The sequence below is a fragment of the Rhinolophus ferrumequinum genome, chromosome 25 (assembly GCF_004115265.2).
Source record: "Rhinolophus ferrumequinum isolate MPI-CBG mRhiFer1 chromosome 25, mRhiFer1_v1.p, whole genome shotgun sequence".
NCBI lineage: Eukaryota > Metazoa > Chordata > Mammalia > Chiroptera > Rhinolophidae > Rhinolophus > Rhinolophus ferrumequinum.
This window is the reverse complement of record NC_046308.1, coordinates 2,286,627-2,301,465: the sequence shown is the minus strand read 5'-3', so window position 1 is coordinate 2,301,465 and position 14,839 is coordinate 2,286,627. Positions and strand designations below refer to the sequence as shown.

The 14,839-nt window shown below is 48.8% G+C and overlaps 1 protein-coding gene across 1 annotated transcript in view; it reads left to right on the top strand.

Annotated features, from left to right (window-relative positions):
- TMEM132C (transmembrane protein 132C) overlaps window positions 1–14,839 on the top strand; it is a 266,881-nt gene that overhangs the window by 83,159 nt on the left and 168,883 nt on the right. Inside the window, exon 2 of the mRNA XM_033097254.1 lies at window positions 9,421–10,312. Within this exon, the coding sequence (XP_032953145.1) occupies window positions 9,421–10,312 (892 nt within the window). The remainder of the gene's footprint in view (window positions 1–9,420; window positions 10,313–14,839) is intronic.

The following is a 14,839-nucleotide window of genomic DNA, read 5'->3' as shown; positions in this document are numbered from 1 at the left end:
AATACGAAAAGGTAAAGGCTATATCATGAAAGAGAAAACCACTTTCATCTTCTCGTGTGCTCTTTCCTTTTTTTGTTTCTCCACCATCAGGAGGGCATTTTCTCCCCTGTATCCTAAGACTTCTCATTAATATAATTGCCCTAAACACTGGTGTAACCAAACAAAACTACAGGTGCTAAGTAGCGAGCAAATGGGACTCATACGTGGTGGGGAATGGGCCTGACTCAGTGGGATGTAGAGACTTTGTTTTTTTTTGTGTGTTTTTTTTTTTTTAATTATCTGTAATTAGTGGGAAAGAAGATATGTGGACCATATTAAATATAAGCCCTTTCTTTTTGAAGCAAAAGACCATCCTAAAGAACAGAAACGCTGTTGCCTTTTATTTACATGAATGGAGCTAATTGGGACTCTCAGGATTAATGTAAGGTTTCATCGTAAATAATACCACCATCTGTGATAAATAAATGCCTCTGTCTTTGAAAAGACACAGCGAAACATCTTGAAACCATAGGATACATGGGCAGCAAATCCAGTTATTTAAATTCTGCCTTAAAGGGTCACGTGCCGCAGCTCTAGATCCTTTCTGATGTTTGAATTTGATCAATTATTTTTGTTTGTTTGTTTGTTTATTATTTTGCTTACATTTCTAAACTGTTTTGGAGCCATAGTAAAAGCCTTATTTACATTTTGGAGCCATGAGGTAAAGCTGGGATGTGATTCGTACTGTAAAAATGCCCTGAAGGAACCATCAAAAAAGTTATCATCTACGTGAAACACAGCTCTTAGAAAGGCTTTGTGTCAGACGTCACACCCCAAATCCAGCCCACCGCTCTTCTTGTATGGCCCCCAAACTAAAAATCGCTTTACATTTTTAAGTGGTTGGGGAAACATTTTTTTTTTTTTGTATAACAATAATGTTTCCAACGTGAAAATTCTATGCAATTCCAATTTCAATGTTTATAAATAAAGTTTTATTGGGACACAGCTTACATTTGTCCCTGGCTGCTTGAGTGGTTGAGGGTTGAGTGATCGCAACACAGACCATTTGGCCCACAGAACCTAAAATATTTACTCTCTGGGCCTTGACAGAAATGTGTGCTGATCCCTTCTGTGTGATTTGTAAGGCTGTGTGACTTCAGTTGGGGCAAAGCCAAAGTGTATCACTTTAGAAGCTTTTGGCTGAAAGCAAGACAAAAACTCTGCACTCATGGACATCCATTGGTTCACAGATCGGGAAGGACAGCGCAGGGGGCAAGGTTTAGGGTGTGTGTGTCGAGTGTTCCCTCGTGGGTGTCACGACCCAGGATCCCTCCGCGGGGTCCTCCCATCCCTGAGGTTGTCTCTGGGAATTTCACTCAGCGTTTCGGGAAGGATGGCAGCATTGATGGGGTGGCCTGGGCGCTCGCTTGCCTGTGGGGAGGAAGATGCTTGCTCTCGCTTCTCTTAGGAGTGAGGGCACTTCTTCCGCAGGAGTCCAGCTCGCTGGCCACACTGGCCCCAGGCACAAGTGCTGACCTCTGGGACCCGACGCTCTACCCTGCGGCTGTCCTGTGCATGGCAGGTGTGGGAAGCACGCTGGCCACTGGCCACGAGATGCAACTAGCATTCATCCCGTCCCACCCTTGACGATCAGGAACATCTCTAGACATTGCCAGACGTCCCCTGGGTGGCAAGAGTGCCCCCAAATGAAAACCACTGGCCCACAAGCTAAGTAATAGTGACATACAATGTAAGAATGATAAAACGTGACAATGTACATGGTTACATTTTAAATGGTGATAGAAGTACCCACGTGATACTGATTTGGCCCCGTAGCCTGCAAAGCCTCAGATGTTTATTACGTGGTCCTTCGAGAAAAACTTTTGCCAACCCCTGGATTAGACCACTGGTTCTCAACCCTCACCTTTATACATCTAAAACCAAATTTGTAACCTTGTAACTACCTGCATACATTATTAAAAATAAATCAAAAATTGCCCTAACTTCATAGAGAGGAAAACACGACCAAAGGAATCCATAGTCAAATAATATTGTGACGTGTATCTCCAGAAGACTGAATTAAGTAGTCAGCTACTGGCCGCTGTGTTGTCACCACCGATGTATCAGCCACAGGGTCAGACTGGAATAGCTAAGTTTGAGCGGCTTGGATTTCACAAGCAGCTTGGTCATTGTTCATGCACTTCTCCAAAAAGACAAACAACGCTTTTGTAAAGTTTCATGATATCAAAGTGTAGCCCTCACGCCAGCAGTCGTGATACCAGAAAACGCACAGTGTATTAAATCGTGGCCCTCTCTCACTTTCTTTGTGGGTGTCTCGGATAGGTCCCTCGCTCGGATGTTTATCACAGGTTCTCACGTTTCTGATGTCCAGTGGGCCCATCAGAAGTCACGCAAGCCCTGCGCCATGATTCCATGTGTGGGACTGCCTCGTGGCTTGCAGGCCGTCTAGCAGAGCTGGACCCCGCTGTCTAAATGCCAGTGGTGACCACAAACCCCTCCACAATACCCTGGGAGCCCTCTGCGGGAGGCTGAATCACGCCCCCCAGGTGTCTGTTTCTCAATTGCCAGAAACTATGACTATGTCACCTTCTGTGGGGAAAGGGACTTTGCAGCTGTGAATTCAGTTCAGGATTTTGAGACGGGAGATGGCCCTGGGTCATGCAGGTGGGCTGCTGCCATCACAAGGGTCCTTATGAGAGGGAGGCAGGAGGTCAGAGGGAAGAGGGGCTGCGAGCGGCTGGCTTTGAAGAGGGGGCCGGGAGCCAAGGAGTGCAGGCCACCTCTTAAAGAGGGACAAGGCACAGACTTCCCCTTCAGTTTAGACTTCTGGCTTCCAGAATGGTAATTGTTTTATCCCATCTTAAGCCCCTAAGTTTGTGGTGATGTGTGAAAGCCTCAGTAGGGAACCCATGCACCATTTCAGGGTGGGGCGCTGTTGCCTCCCTTGGTGGGGGTGGAGTGGGACCCTGGCTTGAGCCCATCAGAGCCTGTTTTGTGGACCTGGGCTCCCAGCCCCATGGCCAGTGGAAGAATCGGACACATGGCCATCACGCAGGCCATTTGCCAAGCTCAAGGTCAGGAGATACAGACAGTGCAATTAAACACTGTATCTCCGAGTTATAACTTTGCCTGTGAAATACTTCCTCTGTGCTGCCCTGGGCACGCTTCTCAGGCTGATAAAGCCTAAGCGTTGGGTACGTTAGAGAATTTGTCTTTGAAAGGGGCGGCTGCTTTGCTGCACTTCCTTGGCCTGATGGAGGAGCACCTGAGAGTGATTTTGGGGTTCTCCCAGACAAGAAGGGGGAAATGCCCGCCCAGGGGCTCAGAGGGAAATCTGGGGACCTGCTCTTTTCAAGGAGAGTTCAACTGTCCCGAAATTGCAAACCACTCTTTGTAATTTCAGCAAAGGAGACCAAGGGGTTTGTTCAGAAGAGGCATTGAAATCAAATGATCCATTTATCAAGGTGCCTTTTGTTTCAAGAAAAAGGAAACGAAGCAGCATATTTAGCAGAACGAGGCACTGTGTCTGTGTCCGGGGAACGTTAATGAATCACAAAGGGGGAATGAAAAACCCCTCTCCACACTCAGGCCAGCTCGGTTCAAATGCAACCGGGCTTTTCCTGGAGACATGGGGAGAGGCGGGTCTGTTCTGCAGGTGTCTGAGGTTGGGGTAACCTGAGACAGGGGTGCACAGCACGCCGCCGAAGTCACTGAAGGAGTCCCTCTCCCTGGGTTCCAGACTTGTTTTCTCATCTGGATATCATCCCAGTTTTCATTTTCACGAATTATGGATGGCACCCAATTTTTTTCACATTTCTGAAGCCTTACAAACTTTTTGCTATCCTTTACCAACATTGAAATAATGGTAATGATTGTAATCTAATAATAATTATTATTAGTATTAGTATTATTATTATCATTGCGGCAGCAACTTCTCTCAGTTCTTAGGCGTGTCCTACATGCTGGGTGCTTTGCTTATTGCTCTACGTGCAGTGGTTTTGATGTGATTTCTGTTATAGAGATAAGGATTCTGAAGCCCATTGGTTTAAGGTATTTGTAAAAAACAAAACAAAACAAAACAAAAACCCTAAAACAAACAAAACCCTTATTTAGTTCATTGGGGACATGGATTTATTTTTAATTAAATTCGTTGGGGTGCCATCGGTTCATCAGATTATATAGGTTTCAAGCGTACAGTATTATAATACATCCTCTGTCTATTCTACTGTGTGCTCACCACCCAAAGCCCAGGCTCCTTCCGTCACCAAGTATTTGACCCCCTTTACCCTTTTCATCCTCGCCCCACCCCGCCCCTCTGGTGACCATCATGGTGTTGTTGTCTGTGTCTATGAGTTTGTCTGTTTGTTACCTTCAGTTTTATATCCCACATCTGACTGAAGTCATACCGTTCTTGTCTGTTTCCATCTGACTTATTTCGCCTCAGCACGATCCTCTCAGGATCCATCTCTGTTGTCACAAATGGCAGTGTTTCATCCTTTCTTACGGCTGGCTGAGTGGTATTCCATTGTACACATGTACCCCATCTTCTCATTTTCGTCTTTGTCTGACAAGGAATGCTCTAGACCACTCTGATGCATTTCCTCTCCCCGGGCTGGGGACCTCTGTCTCTGTGGTGCCTCTGACAAACCACGAGCACTTTCTGTGTGAATCATGTTAGATTAGGGTTTCTCAGCCTCGACACTACCGACATTTTGGACCGGACACTTCGTTGTGGTGGGGCCCGTCCTGGGCATTGTGGGGTGTCAGCATCGCTGACTTCTGCTTTCCAGATGCCAGAAGCACTCTGGCCCTCTTCCCAATTGTGAGAATCAAAAATGTCTGCAGACATTCCCAGGTGTCTCTGGGGACAAAATCACCCTTCGTTGAGAGCCACCTACTTAGATGTTCTTTGTGAAAGTCCCTCGCATGCCCCGAAATTATACCACTTTTTCCTTTGGGTTATTCCAGAGATGTTTATTTTCATCTTATCCAATTGAAGAAGAAAGCAGGTATGTTCACCAAGGTGCCTTATGGGCATCCACTGCTGACCCCATTCAGGGCAAACGCTGGTCCCAGCCCACCTTCCTCGACCGACTTCCCGCTCCGCACACACCACGGTCCCAGCTTTCTCTCCACCGATCCTTAGCTCAGGCTCTCCCCCTCCTGGAATCCTTTCCCTCGTCCCTTCGACATCCCCAGACCTGCCCCATCCTTCACGTCACAGCTCAGAGAGAACCAACTCGAAAGAATCCATCCTGGCCAACATCTCCCAAAGTGAGCGTCGTGATGGAGGCGATGCATTGTGTTGACTGAATGGCCGTTTTCCCTGATGTTCCTCTGTCTGGGTGCTAAGTGACATGGACGTGTCCTAGGTTCATTATCGCAGAATCTCAAAAACTCAATTTCCGCCAGCAGCTCTGCAGTCAAGTTCTCTGATGAACAACCAATGGGGGACGCAATATCCCCAACACTGGCAGGCAAGCGCAGATAAAGAAGATGGATAAACAGGAAGGGAGAGAGCAAATGAATGTGCTGTCAGTGGGAGGCCAGATAGAAAGGGGCAGCTGCCAACCGATCCTCTGTTCCCCTCTGCTGTGGCCTTAGGAAGTCAGAATTGGACTTTTCCAGATCAATAAAAATTACTCAATAATCCTAGCCTTCTGGGAGATGTAGGTGTGAGCACATGGACCAGACAAGAGGGTGGATGTTTCTCAGTGCTCGTGAAGTCATGGCAGCCATGGATGGTTTCCTTGAGTCAAGAGATAAAGGGTCAGGAAAGAGACACAACAAAGACTCCTTCCTTAATTTGCTAGCCCAGTGTTTCCCTACATGAGATGAGCTAAGGTGCTGAAAACAGTGCTGTAGCTTGTGAGCGTGCAGATGGAGCTGCGCACAGCTCCAGGGGAAGCCATTCTCATGAGTCCCCGTGGTTGATTGTGGGAGGTACATGGAGACAGTGTGAAATCACCTGAGCCTCCAAGCTGGGATAACTCTGTTCTCTTCCACGTGGTCTCTCATCCTCCAGGATGCGAGCCTGGGCTTCTTTTTGGTGAAGGCAGGAGTCCAAAAGAGAGGTGTTGGAAGTGTGCAGTGCCTCGTGAAAACTGGACTTGGAATTTGCACATTGTCTCTTCTGCCATATTCTGTTGGTCAAAGCAAATCACAAGGCTGGCCTAGATTCAAGAAATGGATCAGTGAAGGGAGGATTACAAAGTCGCATCCAAAGGTGTAGATACAGAAGGAGAACTGGGGCATTTGTAATTGCTCTATTGTATCCTATATATCTAGCTCTGTCTGCCTACCTATCTTTCTATCTACCTATGTATCCATCCATCCATCCACCCATCCACTCATCCATTCATTCATCACCCATCCATCCATTCATCCATCCATTCATCCATTCGTTGTCCATCTATTCATCATCCATCCATCATCCATCTATTTATCCATTCATCATCCATCCATCCATCATCCATCCATCCATCATCCATCTATCCATCCATCCATCTATCCATCCATCCATCCATGGAAACTGAAGCTCCAAGAGATAAGAACTTGGCCCACATCACATGGCTGTTGAGTAGATCAACCCTAGATCTCTCTGTGGCCAAACTCCACATCCATAACCACTATACCAGACCCCACTCTCTTCTTTATAATGCCTGCCTCTTCTTGGCTCAAGTTAAATCTCTCTTGAACTGGAAAAATTCAGAACTAGGTTCAGCCAGAAAGTAAGAACTAGACACTTTTTGCCCCATGTGAAGGATCAGGAGTGACTTGCTTACATAATGGAAGAATCCTCACAGAGGAAACAGCAAGACAGCAAGCCCACTCCAACTTTATTGTAAATAAACTCACCATTTATTGAAAATAAACTCACCATACGCTTAATAGCAAAGGTTCATGTTTTAGGCATTTTTTTTTTGTTTTTTGTACAAAGACCACAAAGTAGAAAAAAGGAATCCTTACGTGCAGGAAGAGTGAAGAATGACAATAAAGCTTGTTGACACACTTCCCCTTGTAGAATGTTCCCCTACAGAGATGGGCCTTCGAATCCTTGCTCTGTTCCATCAGAGAGCCCTTGGCCCACTACCTTCTCCAAACAAATGAGTCTCTAAGTCTCTACACTTCAAGGTTTAAGAGCTTTTTTGGAGAGGGATGAATACATCAGAATAAAAGCATCCAATGTGGCAATTAGTCCATTGCCTTGTATACAACATTACAAGCTGCTTAAATAGTCAATGATTTTTTTTTTTTTTTAAGAACATAGAGCCAGGCCCTTCCTGGAATGTGGGGCCTTGGCAGGGCCTTTTGAGAGTGTTTTCGCTGGCTCTGACGTGAGTGGGTTAAAATGGAAGCACTGAGACATCCCCAGAGAGAGGGGCCAAGTACCCTGTTATTGGTGACCTCAGAACAGGGCCTCTGGGCAAAGAACAGGGGAGACAGCTCCTTCTTTGAAAAGTCATCCTGATAACCCAAGTCCATTTGGCTGCAGCACCAAAGGAAGCTTTGATCTGACAGCCAGTGTCCCTGCCCGGAGAACGATTAGGAGAACTTCCAGAGAGGAGATGCATGAGGCTGCCCCAGAAGCCGGATGGGCTGTGCCGGCTGCAGGGAAGGTTGGAAAGATGGGAAGAGAGCGGGGAGCTGCGGTCATGTCTGTCCATCTATGAATGGGGGCTCGTTCAGGTTTTCTGGGCTGGTTCTGAATGACGAGCGATGGGCTTTCTTGGGCCTTGCAATGTTCGCAGTTGGGGCATGTTCACCTCCTGTGCCCTGGGGGTAGCCGGTCCTCCGTGGAACCACCAATCATGGAAGAATAAGCTCACGGGGATCTTTAGAGAGGATGACCTTCCAACAGCAAAGAGCCTGCTGGTTGTGCTGCTGTGGGTTCCGCGATGGACCAAGGCAGACAGGAAGACCAGGGAGGCTCCGTCCTCTCTCAGCGTTGATCTTCAGCCCCCCGGGGCCCTGGACTAACCTGCCTGGAATTACAAGCTGCTTAAATAGTCAATCGGCGCTTTCAACTTCAGTGTACCCGAGGGTCAAACCTAACTGAGCACTGTGGGCTGCTGGGATCTCCTGTTATTGCAACGGGCGCACGAGGCCTGCCTGGTGCCAGTGCATCCCAGGTGTGAGGAGACGCTGGGAAGTTAGCTACTTCCCGGTGTTTAAAACGGTGCCCATTCATAGCCATCTTTTAAAGTATTGTGAGCAAAACAAAACCTAACTGCAGGTTGGGTTGAGCACCATACGTGTGCAGTTGGCCATGTCTCCCTCCCAATTGGCCATTCTTCTTTTGACTTTGCTTATAACACCTTTTTCTGAGGCAAAAGAGTTTTTAAATTATTGGGTTTTTTTTTACATAGGCAAGTGTATCATTTTTGCAAACTGTATTTGGATTTTGAATCATAATTCGGAAGCTTTTTCTACACCCGTGTTATAGAGGAATTCATGCATGTTTTTCTTTTAGTACTGGAAACATTTCATTCCCTTACATCTAGATCATGGATCCATTTACAGTGTACTCTTGTGTGTGGTGTGAGGTATGGATCTGATTTTATCTTTTCCCCAGGTGTCTAGCCAGTCGTCCCACCGTTTATTAAGAAGTCTGCCTTTGCCCTGTGATGTGCAGCGGCCAACCTTATCAATCTATCACGTACTGAATTTCCAGATGCACCGGCTTGCTTTTTTTTTTTTTTTAAGATTTTATTGGGGAGGGGGAACAGTACTTTATTGGGGAACAGTGTGTACTTCCAGGACTTTTTTCCAAATCAAGTTGTTGTCCTTTCAGTCTTAGTCGTGGAGGGCGCAGCTCAGCTCCAGGTCCAGTTGCCTGTTGTTAGTTGAAGGGGGCGGAGCCCACCATCTGTTGTGGGAGTCGAGGAATGGAAACAGCAACCCTGTGGTTGAGAGGACACTGGCCCATGTGGGAATCGAACCGACAACCTTTGGCATTAGGAGCACGGAGCTCTAACTGCCTGAGCCACCGGGCCGGCCCACAAGTGGCTTTCTTTATGGACTCTTCTATTCCCTTTATCTTTTCTATCCACATCCCAGGACTGTTAAATGTGTTTTAAACTCATGCAATTTATTAGTAAATATATTCACCTTCCACTCATCAGTAACTTGCGGGCTTTCTGTTAGGTGGAACCACATGGACTCGCCACTGTGTACCCATTCTTAACCTACGAGAGTGTCAGTTGCATATGGTTCAACCTAATAGTACATGACGCATGTGTAATTCGCAGAGAATGTAGGCTCACTTGCTGGCTGATTCCAGAAGGAACATGAAAATTGTGACCAAGGTGACTTTGGCGTGTTTATCTCTCGTTTCTAAATTGCTCGTGGACTTAGGGACTTCTAAGGAGCCCAGTGATCTCTCATCTTCGTTTCTTCTTTCCTTTCTCTGCCCCCTAGTGATAGAGGGCCGTGGGGTCGCTGACACCATACAGAGAGTTTCCTCGCTGCCTCCCTACCTGCCGGCGAGCTTCCATGTCCTCAGGGCAGAGACCGCCTTCTTCCTGAGGGAGACCCGCCAGGACGCCGCGCACAACTCCAGCCTGCAGTCACGCGTGGAGTCCTTCTTCACCTACAGAGCCAAGCGGCCCCCGATATTAAATACCAGCTACGGGCCCTTTACTGTGGAGAAGGTCGTGCCTCTGGACTTGATGTTGGTCTCAAACTTTCTGGGCCCAACCAGTAAGTTCAGTTTCAACTGGAAGCTGAAGGCCCACATCCTGCGGGACCGCGTCTACCCGGACCGGCCCACCGTGCAGGTTCTGTTCCACGTCGTGGGCAGAGACTGGGCCGAGCGCAGCCCCGGGGAGCAGCTGCCCTGCCTACGGGTGTTCGCCTTCCGGGAGACCCGGGAGGTGCGGGGCGGCTGCCGGCTGCGCGGGGACCTGGGGCTGTGCGTGGCGCAGCTGCAGCTGCTGGCCAGCTGGTTCAGCGCCCCCGCCGTGCTGGCCGGGAGGAAGAGGCCGGCGGAGCCCGCGGAGGGCAGCGCGGTGGAGCTCTACTACGCGGTGCACGCGGGGGACGAGCGCGGGGACTGTGCCGGCGGGGACGTCAGGAAGGGCAATGCCATCCGCCCGGGGAAGGACGGCCTGGAGGACAGCACGTCCCACCTGCAGAGGATCGGCTCCGTGGGCCTCTACCGGGCGCAGGACAGCGCCGCTCAGCTCAGGGAGCTGCGCTTGGACGGCAACGTGGCCGTCTGGCTGCCCTCCCGGCCAGTCAAGCAAGGGGAAGTGGTCACTGCCTATGTCACCGTCGCCAGCAGCTCCACCGTGGACTTCTTCATCTTGAGGTAGGTGCCCACACTGGCCCACGGGAGTCTTGGCGTGGGTGGGGAGGCTGGGCTGAGTGCTGGGGGGGCGAGTAGATTCAGGAGTCAAGCTCCAGACCTGCAGGGAACCTTCACAGTGGGAGCCAGACTCTGCTCCAGCTCTTCTTACCTGTGGGGGGGGAGGGGGGTTCAGAAATCGCCTCGGAAAGAAGCCAGAGGAAATGAAATCACTCTCTTTTGACCTTGAATTACCATTGAATTTAGAGATGGGTATGATTCTTCTTTAGTTCTCAATTCTTCAGTAGATATGCAAATACTGTTTACTGTTTGCTTGGTTGAACGTACATGGTCGGGGGCCCAAGAAAAGACAGAAGCGGTAGGACATCTCACTCTGGGTGTATATGTGGAAAAAGCCAGAGATAATACCCTATTCCTTATTTGGTGGGGTTCACTATTGCCAGTTAGTCACTGGGAAACCCCCCGTGCGTGAGTCCAGTTTTTAGCAAGGATTAATGGAATCTGCCCAACAGAAAATTATTCAGCAGAGGTATTCCATCTCATAAAAAAGAAAAACAGAAACTAATTTAAATCAACAAGAGAGTAACCCACCTGCCGTCACCACTGCTGGTTCAGCAGATTGCACCCAAGTTGTAACAGGACTGCCCTGTCACTCTGTATAATGAATGGTTCTAAGGTTTGGCCCAAGAGCACCTGTTATCTGAGGATAGTTAATACTGGGGGGTGGGGGTTGGGGGGGAGCCACTTGAAGCAAATCCTCTTAAATGTGGACCAGAATTTCACAGTTATGGAAAAGCGTATTTGATTGAGATTTGTTCAAAACATAAAGACGATAAAAATCAGTTTTGGGTGGTGGGGTTTTTTTTAATAGTTAAGAAGGACTAAGGTTATACTTGCAGCTGTGCTTTAGTGCGTTTTAGAACAAAAATTAATCACATGTTGAATGAGTTGCTTGGGGAAATATTCGCAGACGAGAACGATAGCATGTTACAGCACGTTTCATTTTTGTTGAACTTTCGTGGTGTGACTTTTAAGGAAGGTCACGTTAAAAGGTTTTCATGTTTTTACAAAACGCATTCCAAGGTTTCAGGAAGTTCCTCCAGGCGCTTCTTATTCCTTCGGGTTTGAATAATAATTCTTTCCTGAAGGGCATGTGTGTTGTCAGCATCCTTCCAGGTTTTTCTTTCCGTGTTTGAGTGGACCGATTTTACCAGACCCTCCTCGGATAGCGGTTTTTGATCGAGGCCTTTTACGACGTGGCATAAGGAAACCCCACTTCTTTTATAAGAGATGGGGTTCGCCGTCACGTGGGTACTGCCAGCCCCCTGGTCCGGGAGCACCCGCGGACTTTGTGTGCGGAGGGATAAGCTTCCTGCCACAGGGTGCTTGTGACTTACTGAAAAGTGTCCTAACCTTACAAACGTGGGGCCAGGATGGCACCCGTTTAGATGAAAGGATCCGGGTTTTTTTCCTCCTGCCGAGCAGGAACGATGCTGATCTGAAAAGTCTGAGGTCTGTTTCGCTGAGTCCCTTAGCGCCCTTGGTTTCACGTCATTCCGTCGCAAATGAGCCATCCGGGGAACCGACAGCGTGCTTCACAGGTCTTCAAATTCTACAGTTCTAAGAGTCCTCCCATGGTGCTTATCCTGAACTTCTGTCTTCAGAAACGCAGGCTCCGTGTCTGCTGAGCTGGGGACGTCTGCACTGCGGGGTCCCTGCGTCTGAGGTGCAGGCGCCTGTGGCTCCAGGTCAGCAGTCAGACCTGGTTCCCTGGAGACAAGAGCTATTTGCTGTATTTTTCATCACAGAGACAAGCAAGGGGGTGGGGAACAAAGGTCCTGCCACCAGCTGGCCTCAGTTCTGATCCTGTCTGTACCGTTTCCTGGCTGTGGCTCTATGTAGACAAGTCACCTAACCCCGGGGCCTCAGTTTCCCCATCTCTAAATCAGATGTGATTCAAGTACCTACTGCCACACAGGTGGGAGGACGCAGTGCACTAATATTTATTTGTAAGATGCTTGTAAGTGTCTGGCGCATAAAAAGTGCTTATATGAATGTAGGATATTTCTAACAGGCTTGTTCTCAAACATCCATCAAACTTTCCATGAGCACTGGATTCTGTTTGTGCAGTAAAAGGACACCGTGCCTTGTGTTACACAAGTTACCCAGTTTGTACTCTAAGCTACATTGATTCTCATTTCACCATGATTTTCTTTAAAGAGGGAAAAAACATTATAATGACAGGAGCTTTTGGAGCACAGCGGGTCATCCCAGCGCGGTCTGGGCTGGACGCTGACTGATGCCGGGAAGGGTAGCAGTTCCGTTTCCGCCTTCTGGACCTTGCCAAACCCCAAAGCCCTGCAGACAGGTGAGCGAGCAGCAGAGTCAAGGCGGACTCCAAGACACTCGCAGGAAGGGTGCGGCTGCCCTGACGGGGATGTGAAGACAGTGGGAGAAGCAGGTTGTCGCTTTTCAGGTAACATGTTGAATTTAAATGTGTACATTAACTGTTTTAAGGAACACATATTCAATAAGCCGCTACAGAGGATGTACACAGATGTGGCAAAAATAGTGAAGTCTGTGTGAGGCTCAGCAGAAATTTGGGGAACCCCAGCCTTTCCTCGCGGGGAGTGTGGCTGCTTTTGGAAGCCCACATCCGTCCAGCTGCCTCTGCCCACGGACGCTGGTGAGATCACATGAGAAATCACATGGCCCGTCACTGGAACCACTCGACTGGGTAATTCACACGGATGGACCTTGAGACACCTCTCCCGATGGTGAAACCCACAGACATTCTGCAACACCTTGCCCTGAGGCTTCTCATACAAGGCCGTGGTTTGTGGAGATAGCCTGACTTCTGGGGATTTTTATAGGGACAGTAACATATATGGAAACTTGGCCTATGCATCCTTTACCAGATCATTTCCATAAATGATAGTCTCTTCCATAGAAAAAAAGACCGCAATGTGGATTTAATTCAAAGGCCCGCTGAGGATTTCTGTCAAGTCGGTTCCTAAGACTTGGGTAGGGTCTCCCGTTGTGACTAATTCAGAGCCTGCAGTTCAGTGATTGGAGTTAGAGATGCGAAGAGAGTCACACGAGTCCTCCTGCCACAGGATTAGAGGAGGATGCTACCATGAGCTTGCGCACAGTAAACTGTCCTGTCTCCATGGCTCGCAATGGAAGCACGTGATCAACAGACAAAGTGGCTTCGTCTACGCCAGGGTTTCTCCAGCCAGGCACTGGGCATTTCGGGCCGGGTGATGCTTTGTTGGGGGCTGTCCTGCACATTGTAGGAGATGTAGTGCCATCCTTAGTCTCTGCCAACTAGACGCCAGTAGCATCCCCTCTCCAGTGTGACAAACAAACATTATCAGGCATTGCCAAATGTCTTCTGAGGGACAAAATCACCCCGATTGACGGTCACTGGTCTACATCTTTGACATGCAAAGAGTACAGCTGTCTGGATGGGCCGTGTGCAGATTTGGGTGGGAACAAGAAGAAATTCCTTTGGGCGAAAGCTGCTGAGACGGTGCGTCCTCGGTTTCTCTTCTGACAATGAGCATATGGGTTTCGTCATTATATTCCTTCCCCACCAAGAGCTAATCAGTGAGATAGCGAAAGATACAGACTATTTCGGAGACAACTGAGGAGGAGAGAAGACATGTGGAATCACCGGCTTTGCATACGCGTGTTCCTGGCTTTCTGTGGACCTCAGGGAGCCGTCTCAAGTCCTGTCAGCCGGTGGCCCAGCCACCAGCCCCACCCTCCCAGGCCGCTGTCCCCTCGGTTCACGTCACCAGCCCACCATAAATAAAAATAGAAGTTCTCCACCTCCTTTTCTGCACGCTCTTCTGGGCCTTGTGATGTTTTTCAAGAATAAGTGACAGTAGTTCGGCGATTTGCATGTCTGCGTTACCTCTTCTGGGTGGGGCTTGTGTGCCAGGACTGTTAATAGAGGCTTCGGGGCATAAATCCCAAGAGATCATTTTTCTTTTTAAAGTACAGCGCTGTGAGTGAGGAGACAGTCCCCCCAGAAGACTGAAGGGGCAGGAGAGAGACTCCTTCCTCCATGCCCAGAACCCCCCCCGAACCCCGTGCATAGCTTGTGCTGTGTAGGAGCAGCTCAGGAGATGGGGGCCGTGAGATGCTCGGAGCTGGGGTGCTGAGGCCGGCCCTCTGGTCTCTCCCAGGGCCCAAAGGATCCGTCCGTTCCATCCTGTTTTGACTGGCGGATGGATGCACAGCCATTCTCGTTAGTAACTAATGTTCCCTCAACCAAATCAGCACAACGTCCGTGTGTTTAACAGCCACTGTGTGTCCTCAGTGTCTTCCAACAAATAAATAAAAAGGAGGAAGGGTAGAGGCAGGGAAGGAGCTTTTCAGGAGACGTGTGAAAGTGCCTTTGCGTGCGGGAATGTGGAGAGAAGTATTGCTTTTCCAAGCAGGATGCGATTGTCGATGGATCCATTTCTAGAACCTAAGTGTCGGATAAGGGAACACGGGCAGACTTCAGAGACGGACTCTCAC